This window comes from Monopterus albus, unplaced genomic scaffold (assembly GCF_001952655.1).
Source record: "Monopterus albus unplaced genomic scaffold, M_albus_1.0 scaffold307.1, whole genome shotgun sequence".
NCBI lineage: Eukaryota > Metazoa > Chordata > Actinopteri > Synbranchiformes > Synbranchidae > Monopterus > Monopterus albus.
The window spans coordinates 490,578-513,504 of NW_018128187.1; the positions used below are offsets into that span (position 1 = coordinate 490,578).

The window sequence follows — 22,927 nt, forward strand, 5'->3', positions numbered from 1 at the left end:
AAACAACTCAGAGTTGATTAAACCAACTCTTTTCAGCTGTTCTGAAACCGAAAACTCCGAGTTTTCCAACTCTGGGTAAGTCAACTCAGAGTTCAGGTTTGAACTCTGAGTTTGTTAAACCGCCTTCTTGAAATAGGCCCCTGGAGGACAGGCTGCCTCTGTGAATGGGAGCTGTAGACAACAAATAAACAGGTGGAACGGGTTTTAAACAGATACCAGTGTTGATTCCCCCTAACAGAAAGGTATGTAACATATTAAGTGATATATCTGAAACAATGAGAGACTACAACTAAGGACAAAGGAATGATAGCTCTGTATATTTAGAATATGATCTTTAAAGAGCCTCTGTGAAAATCCAACAAATACATTTTTACATGAACATTTTGCCAGGTTATTTACACACAGCTACTCAATATGTACATAAGGATTATCATGTGTAAAAAACAAAGAAAATATCTTATTGTCAGACATATAAAAACATCAACATACCTGCAAAATGTACAAGTCAACCTAACCACTATATTTGGTGTAAATTTAGCTCTGTACAAATCCCCAGTGTATTTATTTAGGCAGTTTTCACACTCACCAAGTCCACTTGCCAAATTATGACAGTAGTGTCTTTGGAGCCAGTGGCTAGTTTGGTGCCATCATTTGAGAACTTGCAGAACCACACTTCATTACAGTGCTCTGTCAGAATCTGATGGGTGTAACAGGGGAACTGCTTCCTGTGACCACAGAAAAAGACCAGAGTAAACACTTTGTGTAAGCCTCCAATGGTAGGTCCTCTTATGTTATAGAAATCTCAAAATGTTGAAATCACAGTATATAAACAGGGCAAGGATAAAAGGGAGAAAGTTTAAGGAGTTAAATTAAATTAGGAAATAAGACGAAAAGTGCAGCCAGCCATAAAAAGAGGGTCAGTGAGTCGGAAGCAGAAGACAACACTTGGAAACACAAAGCCAGGCTTACAGTGCAAGTGCCATCATGTTAGTTTTGTAACAACAGGAAGCTGACAGATACATAAATATCAGATGATCCTTTATGCCAGTTTAGTTTGAGCCTGACCGGTCTTGGTCAACATGGTTGCTGTCTAGCACCCACCTGCTACAGACATGATCGATGAGCAGAGAGACTGAGTCCAGGCTACTGTCCAGCTTGGTGTTATGATAGAGGCAGCGGTCTCTCTGTAGCTCCACCGCTTGCCGCAGCAGGGTCTGCAGCCGCCGTGGGGGCAGCATCACAGAGGGCGGCAGGTATGCTACAAGCAGAGGTAAAAGTCAACATATTGACCCCGCATATAGGTTGTGTGTACAGTCAGGCAATATGAGATAACTGTACAGGGTCAGCATGTGAACATGTCTCCTCACTTTGTAATTTGTCCAGCAATCGGCAGCGTGAGGCGGTGCCCTTGCCCTCCCACTCTGCCTTGGCCCTCAAATCCTCAGCATGGCTACACATTAGGTACCTGAAGAGAGACACAAAAACACATCTAAAGCAAAACAACTAATACTGACACAGAGACTGTAACAAACTTAGTAATACTCTGACACTAACAATGAAAGATGCAAAATGAGGTAACTCAGTTCACCGAATGCTGGCATTAAATAAGGAACGAGATGACAAAGATGCAATGACGGAATCAAGGACACAATTAGATACAGCGGACTGATTGTCCTAAGACATTCAACAGATCAATACATTATTGTGCCAAAAGAATGGCTTGCAGAAGGCGTTGAGTGATCTATTCCCAGTACTGGATTAGATCATGTATGACAAGAAACTCTGCTGAGAGCATGGGGACTGCACTGATCAGACCATGGCTTAGAGGATTCTATTGATGCTCTTATACTGTATGCCATTAGAACTTATCGAAAATATAACATGTACGGGAGACACAAAATCATAACAAGTTAAAGACCATAGAAGAACACTGATCCATTACTGACTTTAGCATATTGATTATGGAGTTTAGGACTAAAAACGAAAGTCAGTGGCACTGAAACTAATTTTAAAGGCCCCATGATTTATGTCAATAGTCCAAGACTCGTAGTTCTCTCTGTTCAAGATATACATACAGCTATCAAAAAGAGGCATCCTATCTTAATTGACTGTGTAACATGAGACACCGTGGTTGTGTGACAACATTCACCTTAAAAAATTAATCCAATTTCACAGTGGATTTGATTGGATAATAACTGTCCATCCCAATACCTAACTAGCCACCAGGACAAAGAATGGCAATTTAATGTTGCCTTATTTCTTAGCAAACTATGTAAACAATTTATATATCGTACAAGTGTAAAATCTGACAAAACTGATTCACAAACCAAAACTTAACTTTAGTAAAACTGAAACTACTTTACTTAGCTCACCAGCAGTAGTGGGAGCTGCATCACTGATTAAAGAGCTTTTCAAGAGGTCTATAAATTAGCCATTTCTAGGTGTACAGGGTGAACTGTCTGATGACTGTGAGACAGATGCAATATTAAGATTGTAACAGTACCCGCTGAGTACGTGGATGCGATCTGTGTTGTACTTGAGAGGTGTCAGCTCTCCCCGGAGCACCTGCAGAGCCTCCAGGACTTTGCCATCCTCTAGATACTCTAAGTATTTCTGTTGCAGTAGCAGGAACTTCATACGCTGAGTAGACAAAGAGAGGCATAGGTACAGAGAAGAGATTTTATACAAAAATTACAAAATTAGAGAAGGAAGACAGAAAAGAATGACAAATAAGCATAAAATACTTAAGCTTTCCCTTTAACATTGATGAGAAATGATCAGAAATACTAATCCTACAACAGCTGGGCTGCATGAAGGAGGACAGTTTTACATTTGTAGGGGTACAGCTGTGCATTACAACACAAATCATCATATATAAAAATGATGCAATTAAATTTATACCATCATTTACCACCAAAATTTGAAAAGGCTGCATGATTTTATTATCAGAATGTATTTATAGACGTGCCCAAGACATATCAGTCTTATCTCAGGTATGCAATGGAAGCTGCAGTGCTCAACTGGCACAAGCACAGTTAAACCTATGACACAAATTCAAGAAAACATCCACCCACAAAAATCTATATGTGAGGAGTTTAAAAATGCAGAGCTCTACCTCTCCATCTAGGCCTGTGATGTAAGTAAACTGCCTGCTAGAACTGCTGTGAAAGTCATGTTGACAATAACAACACTGACCTGCTGCAACTCAAGATCTAAAATGGCTCCCCACATTGTAGACACTGCTGAAAACCCACTATAGCCATTGGCTCAATAACCCTACTGGTAATGGCAGCTAACCAGACTTCTGACAGCAGCAGGCACTTGGCTGAGACACAAGAGAGCATTTTTGGAGCTCATCTTATCTGCTAATTAGCATGCTAGTAAGGGCTAATTAGCATTGTCAAACTACTCCATAAATTATGTACTATCATACTGATCTTTACAGTATACCATTTTTACATGCACACTGAAATATCTGACAACACAGTTTCATTACTTTTTCAAGTGCATATACTAAATTTACTTAGAATTAATACATGATATAGAATTGGGATGACTATGGTTACATTCTTGCAGTAACATGAATTAGCAATATTTTAACTGCAGGAAAAACATTATTAAAATACAACCTATAAAACTGAATGCAACTACAATTGCTATAAAAGGTATTCAACCTCCTCTGAGGTTTTCATGATTTAGTCTTACAACACTGAATAAAAAACTACCTCTAATGTCAAAGTGAAAACTGACCTCTGCAAACTTATCTAAATGAACTACAAACTGAAATAAAAAAATACTTGTCTAAATCTTCACCTTGAGTCAGTACTAACAGTATAAACTAGCTATGCAGTTAGTATAATATAGGCACTGTAGTGGTTATTGACACCAGAATACACCAAAAACTGTGGGCCTATTTTTAGTCGATTTGTTTTAATCAATGAAACAACAGGCCTAATCAACATCTGGTGTGGCTGTGGCTGTTCTAGAACCCTGAAATGTACCTCTAACTGTCCGTCTATCATTCAGCCCAGTTCAGGTTTGGGCTCTTACCACAATAGCATTGGGAGAATGCATCAGTGCTCTCAGCTCATTGAGATCATTCTCAGCCTGGACCAAAACAAACACAGGGTGATGGAGGACAGAGACAGAGAGAATTGATTAGCTTTGCAGTTTCCATACATGAACAGGAAAAATAATCAATCATATATACTCACTGGCCACTTTATTAGGTACACCTGTACAATAGATATGCAATTCAGCGCAACAGTTCTGTGTTTATGAAGGTCAAAATGTTTATGTTTTTGTTGAAATTGTCATAAATGTATACTTTCAATTATATATTTATTATTAAAGTCATAGTTAAAAGTGGGGTTGTACTGGACTCCATTTTATTCAGAGGTGTCTCTATATTTTTGTCCTCCCCAGCTACATACATGAGAGGGTCAGAATATTAGAAACACCTAAATATAATGTAGTTCAGCCTAAGGCTCTAAAATATTGGAATGAGAGTTATTCTGCGGTAACTAAGACTGGTGATTTACAAGGCAATTATACAAAAACTCATTGAAATGTGTGCAAATAAACCTAGTATTTTCAATTTCCACATTATGGCCCAGTGGAGCCACTACAACATCTGGTAATAATGCTCTACTAAGCTTTGGGTGTTCCGATCAACATTAATTCTGATCTTTTAACATAATAATAGACACATGATAGAACAATGCCCTATTTTTAATTATGAAAAAATGACAAAAATGGTTTGCTGCACTTTTCAGTAGGCATGATTATAGTTTTACTTTTACCTTCTACTTCCTTACAAATTTAAGACAAGTTGACCAAACACATTAGATGAGTTTGATCTATATGCTCTCCATGTTACAGTAGAATAGCCAACAAATCCCAAGAAAGGCCACTAACTCCCCGTCTATCAAAGTGCTTGCTCTTATGTAACCATAGTAACCCAAGACCAACCTTTTCCCACTCCCCCTCCATGACATGGTTGCGGAACTTGGTAGCTGAGGGGTGTTCCAGTCTGCAGCCTGACTCCTGCATCAGCAGGTCCACTGTCTGACTGCAGAGACACAGAGACAGAGGAAGAGAGGCAGACAAAGTTAGGCATACATGCAGACAGATGGATGAAGAGAAATGAGACAAGGACATAAACAGACAAATGAAACGCAAGAATGAAGCCCAGTGACATTTCAGCTGTCAGATCCTGTATGAGCTCAATCAGCATGATGTAGCACATCAAATGGCATTTATAGTCAGATGCAACTTTTCTTGATGATACCATTTATGACATTTCTAACTGCACTATAATGCCATGTTTTAAGTGAGTGGGAGATCTGCTACAATAATTATAGCACAGGCACAATCTCACTAGCTGACAATGGGACAAAGGTAATTTCATGGCCAATAATATTTCGGGGAATCCAGTCCAGAGCACCACAGCATTATTTGTGGGCAGCAGGAGGTTCACTAACATGAACCAAGCTTCCACTACAGTTGACATCGTCCTCTCATCCAGTCAACCATGAACCATAACCATCTGTCCAAACACAAGCTCTCTGATAAACACAAACTGATGTGCTCAAATGTGTCTGTGAAATAATGAGAGTGGGTTGGGGATGAGGGGGGTGGCTGACACCTCCAACATGATGACATCATCCTCAGGTATCAATAGAGTGGCGCAGCAGCTCTGTATTGAGCCTCTCATCCAGCTGACTGCTACACTGATTTCACTTGCTTTAAACAGCCAATGCCGTGCATCACCCACCTTCTTTGTAAACATAGCTATGTCAGGCAGTCTTTTTTGGCACCCTATAACAGAAACAACATTTTTCCAGCTGGATACCAGAGATCAGCAGAAGTCTAGCTATCCAAGCTACCCCAGCCACTTTGAAGAAGAGGGCTTACACTTACATTTCTTGAAATCCCACCATGCTATAATTAGATTCAAACACAGCGTTTCCATGTAAAACATCTGGTAGAAGGCGCATTCTTCAGCCGCCATAAAACCAACTGATTCAGGACCAACTGTCGCCCACCATATTGACTGCTGCCTTTAAATAAATACATGCCCTAATACACCCCGCCACTGTTTGTGACTGAGTGTTGACACGTTGCTCTGATACATTGAGAGAAAAATGAAGATAAAAGGCCGACAGTTATCTTGTTCATGAGATAGCTGTACACCACGGTCATTAATTTGATGGATACAATGAGTTGTTCGAAATGACAGCTCAAGACATGCAAAGAATACAGTCGGAATACTAAAATAACCGGGACCGTTTACATAACCATGCTCGTTATAACAGTGTGGTCGACCTATTAATGTTACACCCACACACTCTTACAAAAAAACAGGTTATTTTCCCCAGACAGCTAAGATGTAAAACCAAGAAAACCACTGAGCACAGGGGCAAAAAACGGTGACAACCCGCACAATAACATTTCTTCCGCATTTTTTTGCGCAATAGCAATTAAAACGCAAAAACATTCACCGCAAACTAGATAACCCCGCTTGGGCAGCTCAGTAAAAAGCCAAATTAAGTTTCCCCATTTCCGTGACATTGATTTTATGATTTGCAAACCATAACAACCCAAGGAATTGTGCTTTCTAAACGTTAATTACGTTAGATGATGTAATGCCTTTTATTCGGTGTGAAATCTGTAACCTTAATCAGTGCATTATGGCTCCACTGGCATTTAACACATAATTCAGGTCATGATGGACTTGTGAAGCAGCCAAATCGTTCACTGTGTTTTATGTTTGTGTGACGGTTTAATGTCAGGTCACAACACCTAAGCGCAGGCTAGTGCTGTTAGCTATCAAGCTAACTGTTATTGTGCAAGATGGACCCCTTCTCTCTACCAATTGCCGAGCTCACAGGCTAACTACCCCATCCCCCATGTTTGTGTCTGACAAGCGCACTAACAGCGCTTTTAGCAGCTGCTATTTCGCAGTTTCACACGACTACCAGTAATGTAGATTACACTTCAAATGTTCACCGCTAACGTCAGATGCTTTTGTGGGGTTTCCTTCGACTGACACATTGAATAAACTTACTTCAACCCTAGTCCGCGGAGATGTTGCCCTATTAATCGTATGACATCTTCATCCGCCTGCGATAGTCGTTTCTTCTTTTTGAGCGAGCTGGCCTCCGAGCCCGAAGCTGTAGAGGCAGTCAAAGTCCCCGAACTAGGTCCAGTTGAAGACCCGTTACTGGTACCGACATTATTCCCGTTGTCTGTGCTGGAGATAAGCCCATTGGAATGGGTTCCGGTGGCCGTGGATGATTCCCCGTTTTGTGCGCTGTTTATGCAGGAAAGCTCAGAGGATTCTTGTCCTTGTCCTGCCCCGTTTGCCTGCATGCTGCTGCTGAGGTTGTTGACAATACTCCGGTTAAAGTGGATGGCAGAGGTGGCTTGAGAGTGTGGAGAATGTGTACCAAGTCCTAAGACAACTCCAGAGAGGCCTGTAACAACTGCTGAAGCCCCGGGCTCTCCTGCTCCCTCCGCCGCCGAGGCTCGGTGCTTCTTCCGCGGGGGCGGCGACGCTCCGCCGGTGTCCGAGTCGGAGGAGGAGGAAGCGGAGGCCAGAGTTTCCTCACCGAGAGCGGCCGTGGTTAGAAGCCGGCGGAGCTCCGGGTGGGAAATGAAGGTTAAGTTTCCAGATCCGAGGCCTCGTTGTCGGGCTCAGAGAAGTACTGTCACTATAGAGCTCTGTCAGTTAGCTCGTTTTTGTTGTTGTTACTCTCAAAACAGCTGCAGCTCTAATGGAGTCCTGACGCCCTGACGTAACCGGAAATTCCTACACTACCAGGCTTCCGGGTAGAATTATAATCCATGGGTGGCGCATAAGCACATATTTAGCATAATAATTGGCTGACAACAATAACATATCACATTAAAATTCATATGAATGGCCCCAGGGACTCTCATTTATTATATCCAAATTTTTTAATTAGCATAATGTGAGAATCTCCCATAGACTTTCAGCGGGAGTCCAGCTTTTACATTTTTAACTAAAGCAAGCAGTGACATATCAATAAAATATGTATGCACAAAATTAATCTTCAATACTAGTCCTATAATAAATAATGTTAGTACTGACATCTTATTCATTCAGGTTCAAGCAAAGTTTAGTGCAAGTGTGTTTTATTAACACATTATATAGTGTGATCAACCTACATTATTTGACAAAAACTGAGCTCAAGCTAAAACAGCAAAGGAAAGTAACTTATATAACGTTTCCAAGCTTGTAATTCTCATAGCACTCCATAAATCAAGTGCACAGTGATACAATCTTTAATGCAGGATCTCTGTGAGATGTTCAACTCTATTTCTGAATTATGTACAATTATACAGACTCACTTTCTCTTTAGTTTATTTTTTGGGTGGGATGGTATTTCACAGTTATAATGCTGATAATAATATTATTTAGTTGTGTTCATCTAGTTCCAAATTCTTTGCATTGCTACAGAGTGTATGGAAAAAGATATAGGTAAATTAACTGTGTATATGAGAGTAATGGAGTAAAGAGGACAGTCTGCCCAGGCTTATCCTTGTGTTAATGACACTTGTTTAGGTGAAATTAGTTAAGAATGGTCCGCAACTTGGTTCGGCAGGGCAGTGAGCACTGGGCCGCCATTGCTGCTAGGTTTGTCTTTGCCTTTCATGAAAAAGGTTAACAGCTCCCCTTTTCCTTTGACATATATGAGCCCTCTTCGGATGAAGCGGAAGCCATACTCCTTCAGTATGTTATGACAATCCTCCACCACCTAATGACACAAGTAGAAATTAAAACTTTGAACTGGGTATGGAATAGCACAAGGCAGAGTAAAATCACAAGCTGTTGCAATGTGTTGCATGTGTGGTTTCACATGTGTATGTTACCTGGATGTTTCCCATCACTCCAGTGGATTCCATTCTACTGGCCACATTGACTGTGTTGCCCCAGATGTCGTAGTGAGGTTTACGAGCTCCAATCACTCCAGCAAGAACTCCACCCTTATTCAGACCTGGAGGGATCAGCATGAAAACATGAAAATAGACACTTGCAATTGCATGTGCATGTATGCACACAAACATGTGTATTTCTATCATTGTGAGGACATTCACTGAAATAATGTATTTCATAGCCCTTACCCTAACACTTAACCATCAGAGCTAAATGTCTAACCTCATCCCTTACCCTAACCTAAACCCAATTCTAACTTGAACCCTAAAACCAATTTTTAACCTTCAAAAAAGTGTTAAACCATTTGAGAACCAGCCAAAATGTCCTCACTTTCCAAAAATGTCCTCACTCTGTAGCAAAAAAACAAAACCCTTTTTTGCTCCTCACTATGCAGCAAGTACAAGAACACACACACACACACACACAGGCTCACAAATACACACACACTGACCAATTCGGAGCATGAAGTTGTTGAAGGACTGTTTGTTGAGGTTGTTGAGAGTGACTTTCATAGCCAAGGCAAAGTCTGCCAGGTCAGCGAGGTGCTGCCAGTGCTCAATCAGTGACCTGTCCTCTGGCTGTAGAACAGCATTTTACAATTATAATTATCTATGCCACTTAAGATAATAATAATAATAATAATACATTTTGTAAAAGTGTCACCTTATGGCTGTTGTATGCATTAGTGTTGCTTTCTGGAGTGAGCCCTGATGCAGCCATGTAGGTGCTTCCTATTGTCTTGATCTTAGTGATACAGCGGAACTCATCTCTGTCGAGCAACTAGAGGAGAAAATGGACATCGGTGTGTCTGAGGGGAGTCATATGCATTTAAAAGCTCTGCAGGTTGTTCACACCATGATGACACATGAGAGTTGTATCATTACTTCTCAAAATATACGATCAGCTGATTGAACTCACACTGTCAAAGTCTGAGATGATCTCATTGAGGATCCTGAGACACTCAAGGCCTCCATTGTTGATGCTCTCTTCAGTGTAGAAATCAGAAAAGTTGGGAATAGAAGCAAACATCACACCTATTTCATCATATGACTGGCTGTACAGCTCCTACAATGACAAATGGCTCAGTGTTAGTGTGTCTTGTTTTCATATTTCAGTTTTCATTTTACAAAAGCCTCATCATAACTTCTTATTAGAACAAAATCGACAAGAACTAATATGTAATTAGGAAATAGACCACAAGATGGCACTGATATGCAATGAACTGGTGCCCTCCTGACTATCCTGTCATTTTCTTTTTCTGTACTCACAGTCCTCCAGACACCCACACATCTATTTCTATAACTTAGCACACACTTATATATACCTCATCTCTCTTCTTAGAGCCCAGGAAGTGTTTGGCGACATGTTCAGGCAGCATGTTGGTGACCAGAGCTTCATTCCAGCGTCGCATCTCAAACACCCGTTCCTTCTGATCATGCACGCCAATCTTCCACAGGAACAGTTTCCTAGACTGACGTTCTAACTATACACATCATGGTAAGAATGAAAGTTTATCTGTAAGATATTTTGGGTGAAACCTTTTAGGAAAAACATGAGAATTGCCATGTTGACTGTTGCACAGACAGGCTGCTATGGCTCAGCAAAGTTTGCTGTACAGAAAAAGTGACTCACATGGCGGGCAAAGAAGTAGAAGCCAATCATCATGACAATAATCATCATGGTCATGAGGTACTTTGATGGAACCATAGAGGCTCTGGAAACACAGAGAGAGAGAGAGAGAGATAGGATTAGAGAAAGGCATAAAACCTAGTAGAATCATTCTCTATTGGCAGATCACATTTTATTTTGGTGTTTTTAATAAATTGACATAAAAATACACTGTTCATTGATTGATCCACTTTTTACCTGGTATACCGTATAAAGTCATACAGGTCGTAGATGTCTCGCCAGCTGTAAATATTAACAGCTCCAGCTGCTGTCACAACCAGTGCCATAAGACCTAGCTTAATCAGGTGGCTGACCTGTACCAACATGGCAGTTGCGATTAGTGACATCACAGTCATGTAGCTGTAATGCTTTGGATTATCTGCACAGCCTCGGTCACTGAGTGACTTCAGGACAGGGCCAGAGGTGCTGTTGGACACCCAAACAGACGGTGGAACGCAGCTCAGCTGCAACATCAGAAATAAAGTGAGTGAATAATTTTCAGTAAACACCTTTACTGTATATAGCTCAAAGTCAGTGTGGTGGCTGGGGGTAAAACAGATTAATTTGCTGACATATACAGAGTCACAAGGATGATATTGTGCCTTGAAAATTCATTTTTACTGTATATTCATTTATTCACAAAATTAATATTTAAATTCAGTGTCTTGACATGAATCTAGCATAAAAATATATGTAAGCTCTGTTGGCACTGATAACTATAAAGTTGTGTCATGTTGGTTCTTATTTAGCTACTTTAAATAAATAAATAACCCCTCAGTTGACATCAACCCCTGTTACAACAGCAGCAACAGAAACTGCAGGAATATTTAAACATGTTCACTTCTTTTTTTTTTCAGTGTGGCTGCCACGTCTACATGACAGCTAAGACAAAGAAATGAATGCTCACTTTGGCATCCTCTATTCCTGTTAGACCTTGAAAGCAGCAGTGTGTGTAACAAGCTGGCCCTTTGGGGCCATGACAAATGAGCCAGCAAGCAATGAGACAGACAACTAATGGACTCCACTGGGAACATGCAGTCAGACACATAAAAGGCAGCAATAGCTTGATGAGGACAAACTGGAATCACACAAATGGAAAGTAGTATACACTCTAGGGTTAGGTGATATGACGATATATAGTGTACCATGATGGCAACATTTGATTCACATGATTTTTCAGGTATTTAATTCACTGTATTTCCATCTAGATATTTTATGACCAAATATGGTTTCAACTGAATTTCTACAACAGCTATTATGTCATAATATATTTAGCTTTTGTCTCAAAAAAATTACATATACAACACAAACAGTGCACCAGAATTTGGTAATAGAGTCATACCATGTCAGCGATCACAGCCATGGTAAGAACAAATATGGCTGCCATAGCCCACGTATTTCTTGCCCAACGGGTGCGATCAATCCACAGTGAGAAAGACACCAACCTCTTGGAGAACATCTGTGATAAACAAAAATCATTGCCATCATCATCATCAACACCAAGAGTTCCTGATGCACTCAGCAGATTACAAATGCCCATGTAATAAATAATGCCTGTGTATTCTCACACATGCATGTAACTACAAGTTAATGTAATTTAATTTCAAATCAATACTGAGAACATAACTAATTGAAATGAAAAATAATTATGTCAGTGTCAGAGCTCCTTGTTTCAGTGTTTTTCCTGAAACAAAATGGGTTGTACAATTAAATAAATTGAGACATTATAAAATAAAATTTGTTCCCTATCACCAAAGCAACGGATAGTTTTCTGCTTTCTCACCCTGGGGTAGATGGCAGCTAGGGAGCACAGCATGAGGATTAGTAGCAATAACTCTCCCACTGCAAAAGTCACATAATTCACAACCAACCTGGAACAAAAACACACATTTTAAAGTCATTTCTAACAAATAAACTACTCCCAGAAAAACATGCATTGCATAAATTCTTTAAACTGATTTTAAACATGGCTCAACTTTATCATTTTTGAGGCTACAATTCTTGGTTAAGGGGCATATCAAAGTCTGCATACAATTAGCTTTCATATTAGATTTGTATTGATAGTGGTTATATTGGTAGAAGGATGTTGGAGATGGAGCTGTCAGGCAAGAGGTCAAGAGGAAGGCCAAAGAGGAGATATATGGATGTGCTAAAAGAGGACATGAAGTTAATTGGGGCGAGAGTAGAGGATGCCGAGGATAGAGTTAGGTGGAAACAGATGATTCGCTGTGGCGACCCCTAACGGGAACAGCCGAAAGAAGAAGAAGATTCACTGTATTTTATAAGATGTAGCAAAACAAAGTAATATACAGTAACTCACAGTGGGTCTATGAACACCTGCATTGCTGTGATGAAAAAGAGCACTATCATGCAGCAGCAAAAGGCTGCTCCACTCCGCTTCTCCTTCTCAGAGGAGTAATGATCCTCCAACTTTCTGTCCACAAAACGCAATGAGATGGAGTTGATCTGATCCTTCATTCTGTGAGCACAGAGAGATATGGCAACAGGGAAAAAGTGTGAATTAGGGCTTGAGAGGACAGGGAATGCATATATATTATTTCGTGGTTGAGTATCCTTTAACACTGCAGTCATCTCCCTCTACTCTTCTTATCTTTTCTTACATTTGTTGAGCTTCTCTCTCCAGCAGCTCCTGCTGCAGTCGCTTGTTGATCACTTGGTCCTCAACCATATTGTGCTTCTAGGATCATTAGTGAGAAAAATAGACCAGATAGGTTGCAATGAATTGAATGAATGAGTTAAAAGATATATATTTATCTATTTAATGGTACTGACGATGTGTGTTTTTATGCATTGGTACCAATTCACTCTGTGTACTGTGTACTGCTGTGTACTGAAGTTTTGTGCTTGTGTAGTAGGCACAAAATATGGACTTGGGCTTAAGAATGACAATGAATAAAGACAGTTATCATGATTAACCTCTTGTTCAGACTCAGTGGGCCTGGGCTGGAGTGAAGCTGTGTCTCCATTGGTTTCTGTAGTGTTGATCAACTGGTTTGAATTTCTTTTGGCCATTGCATCAGGTGCCTGAGGGAGGAGAAGCACAAAAAGCATTTATTAACACCACATAAATTAAACTATAATTTAAAAATGTGTACTACTCTTTACAATACTTTTCATTTAATGTAGTTTCTTAATTTAATGCACTTTTAAATGTAATAATTTAGCTATTGTGGTTTTGATTCAAGCAGCCCTTAGATCTGTGAGTTAACCTCATGGACTGAAAGAAACTAGGGGATGTTTTTGAAAATGAAAATGACTACAGCAGTGTATTCACTCACATTTCCATTGAGTCCATTTGCCTCCTGTTTAGGCACTAGAACCAAATATGTGTCGATGCCTTTCTCCAGCAGGTACTCGCACCTCTCTCCACCATTCCCTGGTTCCAGTTCAAATTCTCCGTGTAGACAGTCCTTAGTATTCTGGGAAATATGCACTCTCCTGTGTAGCACGGAAACCAGTTAAAATAATATACATAAAAGAATGTGATTGCTTGCTATGACAGTAAGAAAAGTATTTTTTCATACCCAGGAATTCCTCCCGACTCCATTTTGTTGGCTACAGTGACATCTGTGGACCAAACATCAAACTGCCATCTTTTCTGCCCGAGTACTCCGCCCAGTACAGTACCTGTGTGGACGCCCACACGCATGTCCACTCCAGTTTTTGTCTTGTCTCGCACATACCTGAAACAACAGGGACAATGTAAAATGTATTTTTATTTATTTTTTGTTTCTAGATTGTGAAAGTAAGGCCATTACTTACGAGATGGCTTCTACCATCGCTAGACCCATGTTTATGGAGCAGGCTGCATGGTCCTCTCTGAAGTCAGGTAGACCACATATACAATAGTAACAGTCTCCAAGGATCTTAATCCTCAGTTGGTGGTATTGCTGTAAAATAAAGTCAGATGTGCAGGTGATTTAAATGAAGTGTAGCAAGTTAAGGAAGATATTGTCTGAATGTACTATGAAGAATGTTGAGAAAGTGATATCTCAGTCACATAAAATATGAACATTAATCCTTATAATCATTGTTTTGATCAAACGTGACTCACAATCTAAGATATATGATGAGAAGCACAGCAGAACATACACTAAAACACAACAGAGTCGAAGGAAAACAGACACTCACGGCTGCCAGTTTGTCAAAGCGGGCAAACAGTTCATTAAGCAGCTTTACGAGCTCATGGGCACTACAGGTTGAAGACAGCTGGGTGAAGCCCACAATGTCAGCAAACAGGATACTGCAATGAAAGTGCAGATGTTACAAATGCCTCCCAAAATATTCTGACTTTAACACCTCCAAAAAAGCTGATTTTGTGAACCTGACCTGACGTTTTCATGGCGGTACATGTACATAGTGTTGAACTGCTGCTGCCGCTGCACTTCTTTCTGATTGGCCTGGTTCTTCATGCCCTGCAGCATCTCATCAGCTATGTGCTTGGGCAAGATAGACAGTAATAGTTCCTCCTACATAGACACACATGTAAGAAAAGTGAGTTTTGCCTTGTTCAGTAATGATAGATTGCATAAAGGGTCCCATGGGTGTACATACTGTAGCATGACTCAGGCAGTACAGGGATCTTCAGGAGATCCTGTCGACTGGTCTGATGTATTCTGGCTGACTGCTTCTATCTGTTGTCTACCAAAATCCCCACAGAAACATCAATTTGGGATTCTACCTCCACCTTCTCTCTCTGTTTCCTTCTGTGTCTCCATCGTCATTTATATATCCCCACTCCAACAACTTTTCCACCCCTGCTGAAGCAACTCTCCCAGGTCTTTGTTCCATAATTGTCACAGATGGGATAATGGAGGGGATGAAGCAAGAATGGGCCAAATAGAAGAATGAAATGAATACAATCAAGGTTAGAAACAGTGTAGGTTACATTATTAAGTTACACCGTTGTGGCATGAGGAGCTATAAAGGGAATGGCTAGTAAGGGAATGCATTAACATTGCCATTTGATTCACAATTTGACTGCACAAAAAAAAAATCTATTGCATTTTTACCATTAGTGCCCAAACTGTGTCTTCATTTTTTATTCATTTGTTGCTTCCTCAACCCCCAGCCACATATTTAAGAAACACAAATGACAGCCCAGATACTAATCAGTTAGGATAATTAGCTTATAAACAGACTATAAAAGATGTATAGAAAAAGAGCAGGGAAGCTGCAAAAGGAATAGTACTACTAAAACCGCAATACAAAAGGAGATAAAATGGTGCCCCATGAGCAAAACGATGATCAGCTAACACGAAATAAAGTTAGGAGCATTAAGGGAGGATTAAAAATATAAAAATATTTCTTTTGTAAAGGATGTGTTGGTTGTCACAGAGCTTAAGATGACCATATGGTGTCAAGTCCCCGACAGTGAAAACAGCCTTCTCTCAACCTAATGTATTATCCGAGCAAAACACAGCATAATTTGGCAGCGCAGAGTGGGCTAGCTCCCAGGTGTAGTGTGCTGTTGTGCATATGTGTATGTGTATGTTTGCCCTGACTCCCACTCCCCCAAAAATGTATTATTTCATTAAGCAAATATCTGCTGTATGTCCACTAACCTGCTGGGTGCTCTGCTCCTCCAGGGTGAGTTTGACCTCGAGTGACTGACGAGCTTCTGAAAAGGCTGTCCTGTACTTCCTGTCTGACATGTAGTATGACATGACACCCACTATGGCTGCACCCAGGTACAGCATGATGTTGGCTAGGAGCTGGAGAGAGGAAGAGAGTATGTGTGCTTGTGTGTGTATGGGGTCACCTGACCTTTGCTGTTACTTTATAACCACTGTGTATTATGCATTAGGTCAGGCAGCCCCCTGCCCCCAAAACCTTTAACTTGCAGGTGATTTGTCATTTGTCACTTTACCATCACTTGCTATAGTTACCTGTCTCGCCAGCATGGGCCCCTGCAGGCTGGTATCAGCCCTTTGAGCAACAGTCACCCCCAAAACCAAGGTGTGTATCCCACAGGACAGCGTTGTGAGCAGCAGCAGGGGCACCAGGTCCAGTGGCAGTGTCAGAAAACTGGTGAAACTGAAAAAGACCTGCCAGCCCACAGAGTCACTGGCATGGGGGAAACGCTCAAAGTTCAGTCCCATGTAACATAAAACATGGACAGTTGTCATCACCCACAGTATGTATGGTAACGCTCTGTTTAAAACGAGCGATGCCGGAAGCTTCTGTAACCAACACAGCAGATAGAAAACAATGTCTGCTGCCAGCCCCACAGCTGCAACCACCACCATTGCCAGTTTGTCCTCGGTGTACACCACTGCACTCATGATGATGATGAAGCCGTTGAAAAAAGCAGCACACATCATCAACACCAGCAGGTTCTCTTTCCTCTGCTGACGGAAGTAACTCTGATAAAGCCTCTCCAGTGACTCTGGCATAAAGGTGAGGCGCACTGAAAGCGGAACACAGCGACAGCATCTTGACTGGAGCACGGTCATCTGACGTGTCCGACCCGCTCCATGACCCAGATCACCAGGAACCTGCCCAGAGAATTCCACAGAGTACTCTGCAGACTGCTCCGTGTCTGTTGTGTGGAGCCGGTTCAGAGACATAATGTTTTTTTTAATGGTATTCCTCTTTGTTCTTATAATACTGTGTTAGTATTCTGGAAGCACACAGAAGATGAAAATCCGTGGAAAAGTTATATCCCATGTTTGTGTTAGATATTTACATTATCAAGCTTTGAATAGTGCAAAAATCATCCATGAGTCAAAAAACTTTCAGTGCATGAGATAATTCCATTCCAAGGTGTCAATAAGATGTAAACACAGCTCCAACAGCTACTTTTACCACATATCCACCTTGAAAAGTCTCTTACCTGTCGAATTTGTTACCATGTTTCTTGATGTACAGTAATTATAGTGTTGTTAGCTCCATAAACAATTGAAAAATTTCCTAGAATTTCTTGTTCTTAAGCTACTTCAGTGGAAAAAAAAATCTTGAAACCAGCTGAAAATCTCATAGCAGAAGCACAAATCCTTGAGCCTCAGGTGGGTATCCATTTCAAAAAAACATATCTCTTCAGAAAAGGTTATACGAGTGTCTATAGGCAGAATGACGCTATATTTTGATGTATGAATCTAAATTTTTCCATAACATAATCTGCTCCGAGATGCTCTTCTATCTGCTGATATTATTCTTCCCTTCTTTCTCCTCCCACTCTCCCCTCCTTTTTCTTTAACAGCTTGTCCTCTGTTACTGTTGTTAAGATGAAACCAAAGTAACAACCAGCTTGTAATCATGTCTGGGGAGATGTGACAGTGACAGTGTGAAAAGGTGAGGAAAAGGAATTATTAAAGCTACAGTGCAAAATGTCAACTAATTGATAATTTATTTTATAATTATTTAGTGTTTATTGGAATTAGCCCTAGATTTTCTTAGAGAATAACAATGGATCACTCATTTCTTATCGCTTTTACTCAGCTGGTAGGCGGAATAATACATGTTTATGACACAACTGATAGCTTTGATGAATGGCCAGATTTATTTTTTTGTGTTTAAAATGAGTTACATGCAACTTACAGTGGCTAAACATACAATATCTACACACACACACACTTCTCTTTGTCAGCCCACAGAGTGTTTGTGTTCTGACTGATTAGTGACCAGTAGAAGAGAAATGTTTAAACTCAGGCATTAGTCAATCTCTGTGTGCGTTTGCTGCTGGTGGTGATTTTCCTATCATACCACCTAGAGCACTTCCCAAAGCCAACAAAATAGCCACCAGAACTCCCACAGTCCCCAGTCTCCCCAGAGCTGCGGTGCCTAACGCTGCAGCCCCAAGTGCCCCAGCTCCAATCGATGCTGCTGCTGCGGTTACCGTCTCCATGCCAATTCCTTTAATTAGCTCTGGCCCTGTGAGAAGGCCCCTTTGTAGATTCACCTGAGTGTGGAAAGGGCTCTTTGGTGCACCCAGAATAAGTGCCCCCACTGCAACAAGTGTTACGGTTATAAGCCCTGATACTGTCAGTAGAGTTGCTTTCAGTGCTACACCTTCTGTGGCCAGCAATACACCAGCAACAACTGAACCTATCACAATTAAAGTTGAATTTCTAGACTTGAATGCTTGTTTTGCTGCAACACTTGCAGCTCCAAGTGATACTCCTGCAGCTGTAGTTGCTCCTAATGTTCCCCCTATGCTGCTTCGAGGCCCCAGAGAAGAGCTTGATTGCAGAATAACTCTCAGAGCCACTGATGACATTATAGCAGCCCCCAGAGCGACCTTTCCAGCCACCTCTGGCCCCAACCCAACCATGGCCACCGTTCCCAGGCCAGCTCCTAGCAGCACAGCAGACAGAAACACCACCCAGATGACCGACTGCAGCATCAAAACCACTTCTGCTTCCAACCCTTCCCCTGCTTCACCTGCTACTAACCCTACAGAAAATCCCATTATCCCCACAAAAACAGAGTAGAAGAATATCCTTTCCAGCATTTTGCACCCAGTTTTAGATTTTGGCCTCTGGGACACCCTCCCTGTCAGAGCTTTTCGTAGGGCATAAAGGACACAGATGGTAAATCCCATGATGAAGAGGCCAGTTATGATACCCATCCTTCCATATACAACACTGAGATAGAGAGTGGTGAAGATGATTAGCAGAGCTGTGGTCATGTCATTTATGTTACTTTGTGAGTATACTACAAGGACCAGAATGCCTTGGGCTGTGATGTAGATCCATGGTGGAAGGATGCCCACTAACATTCCAGTAGTCACAGAGCCCACCACAACAGAGGCTCCTGTCGTGGCCTCCACTAACCATGGCAACTGCACTCCAACTTTTGTCAGCAGCTTCATCACCATGGCAGCAAGAAGGAAACCACTTCCCAGAGAAACGAGCACTGAGGTGAACACGAGGCATGCCGCCACTACCCCGACACCCGTGGAACCAGCTCGACCAGCAGCCAGGGCCGCAGCAGCCAGCAGGACGTGATCATCAGTCAGTCTGGGCTCAACTGCAAATAGCGCAGCTTCTCCAAATGCAAAACCTGCTGCTGCACTTTTTAGGATTGTCGTCAGCACACCAAAAACACCTGGAAGGGGTAAAGACACAGGGTTTCAGAAAGGAATATTAAACTATCACCACTGGGTGAAATGAACAAAGTACATTTACATAAATACTGCACTTTAGGGGTACCTCACCAATTTTACACGTGAACTTTAGTTTACTCTTAATGAGGAGTACTACTCTACTCAATACAGCTGTGGACCTTCCCCAGCCAGGGGAGGACTATGCATTATATTATTGTCAGAACAAAAAGGATATTTCCAGTTTGTGCTTTTTTATATTTCTACTTATAATTTCAGAATGAAATATTTTATTTTTTAACAGCTGCGGTTAATTTGTACATTTTCAAACAAAAGGGATGATTCCTATGAAATAAGGTGCCTCACTATACTGTAGATCAAAATACCCAACACTTAAAATGAACTGCATCTTCAGGTGCTACATTAAACTGCTCCTTATATGTTAAGGCATAAAAATAATCCAATAATATGTATTATCTTGATTACATTTTAAATGTAGGACTTTTATTTGTATTGGAGCACTTGTATACTTCTGCCACTGCTTGTGCGTAGACTTTTACGCGTGCCATGACCTGCCCCTGTCACTTTAAGATGAAAGGGAAACCACTTCCATGGCTCCATGTTGAAACGTAAAACCAGGAAATCTCCCTGAACTACAAAAGAACAACAAACACTTCGACAGACCATGTCGTTACCTATGTATCTGTGTCACTGCTTTAGTGATGCTTTGTTTTTGCACTCTAGTTCATTCAGATCATACAGCTTTCACATTAACGGTTCAAACAACTCGGACTTCTCTGTCCATCACATGAAAACAGCTGCATAAAAATCAGACATATGTGTTAAAAGTATATATAAACGTATGTTAAAAGCTCTTCCTGTGGCCACTTGCTGTAGTATGTTTCTGAAGCAATCTTACTAAGGCTTGTATCTGCCATGACTCCTTATGCACCGAGCTTGTCACCGCCACTTGCTCTTCTTCTTCTTCTTCTTCTAATAGATTTCCGACAGGATGTACACCATGAGGAGTAATGCCGCCCTCCACAGGGGGACAAAATACTTGAAAGAACTGAAATAAAAAGGGGAGTCCCAAATCAAGTCTGTTAGTTCCTTGAATAACTGCTGTCTTACTCTTCTAAAAATATTACATAAATAAATAACATGCCAAACCATCTCCATATTACCTATATTACCACAGTGACATAGACCATCTGGATTTTCAAACAGCTGGCTAAACCACAATGTCCAAGTCTCAGCCTGTCAGACTTTATTTATATGATTTTTGTTTAAGAGATGTTTGAATAAAGAAATAGTGCCGACCTCTTTGCCCATTTTTGTAGTTTTTCTGCCAGAGAGCATCTAATTTGTCTTTACAAATGGCAAAGCACTCAGGACTCAGGTTTTCTTGGCAAAATCTTCAGTTCAATAGTTTGATTTGAAAGACATTGTTTTGCAAGTCTGTTAGCAGTTTCACTGCCCTGGCACCTATAAACACATGGCAACTCATGTTGCCAACTGTGTACAAGCAGCACAGAATCTCCCACAGCAGGTCGGGGTGGACCCCTGATGTCCCATCTCAGAACCAACTAGGCAGCAGCAGTATTGGAGCTGATAACACAACAAGTTCACTCGACCACAAAGCCCACAAAACTGCCACAAGTTCACAGGAGAAAACAGACAACTCCAGGACCATGGTTTCAGTTTGTCATCATGGGTAATTAAGTGTATAGCAATGGGTAGAAATGACAATTGCATCCATTCTGAATCGAATCCACAACACATAAAAATGTCAAATTCAGTCAAATTCCTTCCAAAGTCTGAGAGAGAGGACCAAACAATGTCAAACATTTATCATCTTTGCAGGCTCTGTGGAGGCTTACTGAGTTAACAGCTCACATATTTCATATTCACAAGCACAACAAAAGTAGTCTATCTGCTGTAAAGCATGATTAGAGGTTTTCTACATTCATGAGCTCAAAACTGAATGCATCCTATAATGTGAATAGGATTATTGTCAACATTTGAAAGGGCTTTTCTGGTCTTAGTGCGCCTCCTGCTGGATGTGTTTATTTTGGCTGTAATTTGATATTTGCTAGAGAAGTGCCATGGGCCACTCCACACATAAGGTACTGATTACATGTTAGCCTCCTGCCAGAGACAAATACATACTTTACTGAAACAGCTTCACTGTCAGTAAGGCCAGAAACAATTGAAGAGTGCTGAGTTTTTGCATTATACATCAGTTCATGATTTCCAGGTTCATGATTTCCTAAAATTGTAATAGGGCATTAATAACCTCCAGCTTCTAGTTCCCAATTACTTGTAAATCTCTGAACTTGTGGTTTTAAGTTTTATGATGTAAGCTACCAGACATTTCTTAGTTTGTAACGTGTTTTTATCATGACTCCAACTCTGTCACATAGGCTACTGCTTTTATGTAAACTCATGTGTACTGAGCATTTATCTACATAAACAGGCCTTTTGTTATCAGCTAGATGCAGATGAAAGCAAAAACATGGTACTGCTTTCTAGAAGAGGATTCTTCACAACCTGGCAACCTATAAGTATTTAATTAATGACCTTTAACTGATTTATAGAGCATTAGAAAATGACTGCTCAACTGTTAAGTCTTACAGCCGTCGCTACCTTATCACTAACATTTATTTTTAAAGACAATGACAAATGTAAATGCTGTACTGGAAAATGTGAGGGAAGGAAGGGACTGAGGGGGAGTAAAAACCACAGACGTATTGGGACGCGGCCCGGATCTTTCCACTCAGTTTCCTGTTCTGTAGTCAGCTGACAGAATCGCAATGTCACGTGGCTGATGTTTCCTTTCCTAGGAACAGCGCAGTTTATTCATTTACAGTCGGTCCGAGAGCAATTTCTATGAAGGACAGAGCGGAGGGAAGACAAGAGCAGAGATTCGGAGTTGAGGAGGCTTGAACGCATGAATTTAGTAAGTTTATCTTTTCACAGAATCATTTGAATGAATATATGTCAGAAAACATCGCAGTCAAATAATGTTTAAAATGTATTAATGCATGTGATAAGTCTTTATTTGTAAAGGATACATTAGTCAGTTATCCATCCATCCATTTTCCTCCGCTTATCCGGGACCGGGTCGTGTTTATAATAGAACCGCTAGAGTTTAGTGCCAGGTAAACATATGCAAAGCTACAGTTGAAGGAGATCATATATAATTTTTATTTATTTTTCTTTGGCAAAGCATT

General features: G+C 40.8%; 2 protein-coding genes across 2 annotated transcripts in view; both read right to left on the reverse strand.

The window, feature by feature from the left end:
• Positions 1 to 7,822, reverse strand: part of wdr26b (WD repeat domain 26b) — a 14,496-nt gene extending 6,674 nt beyond the window's left edge. Inside the window, exons 1-7 of the mRNA XM_020623674.1 lie at positions 7,070 to 7,822; positions 4,972 to 5,071; positions 4,051 to 4,107; positions 2,504 to 2,640; positions 1,368 to 1,465; positions 1,102 to 1,258; positions 587 to 725 (exon numbers count right to left, since the gene is read on the reverse strand). Of these exons, the coding sequence (XP_020479330.1) occupies positions 587 to 725; positions 1,102 to 1,258; positions 1,368 to 1,465; positions 2,504 to 2,640; positions 4,051 to 4,107; positions 4,972 to 5,071; positions 7,070 to 7,374 (993 nt within the window). The 5' untranslated portion in view covers positions 7,375 to 7,822. The remainder of the gene's footprint in view (positions 1 to 586; positions 726 to 1,101; positions 1,259 to 1,367; positions 1,466 to 2,503; positions 2,641 to 4,050; positions 4,108 to 4,971; positions 5,072 to 7,069) is intronic.
• Positions 7,823 to 8,125: 303 nt separating this feature from the next.
• adcy3b (adenylate cyclase 3b) lies at positions 8,126 to 20,679 on the reverse strand. Its single transcript, XM_020623686.1, has 21 exons — positions 20,614 to 20,679; positions 16,540 to 19,699; positions 16,216 to 16,365; positions 14,981 to 15,120; positions 14,783 to 14,894; positions 14,414 to 14,541; positions 14,176 to 14,334; positions 13,930 to 14,089; positions 13,568 to 13,675; positions 13,252 to 13,328; positions 12,951 to 13,109; positions 12,414 to 12,501; positions 11,973 to 12,089; positions 10,829 to 11,094; positions 10,595 to 10,676; positions 10,287 to 10,445; positions 9,881 to 10,027; positions 9,626 to 9,742; positions 9,414 to 9,540; positions 8,899 to 9,023; positions 8,126 to 8,783 (listed from the first exon to the last, which is right to left on the reverse strand). The coding sequence occupies exons 2-21, from the start codon at positions 17,218 to 17,220 to the stop codon at positions 8,601 to 8,603; spliced, it is 3,285 nt and encodes a 1,094-aa protein (XP_020479342.1). The 5' UTR covers positions 17,221 to 19,699; positions 20,614 to 20,679; the 3' UTR covers positions 8,126 to 8,600.
• Positions 20,680 to 22,927: the final 2,248 nt, after the last annotated feature.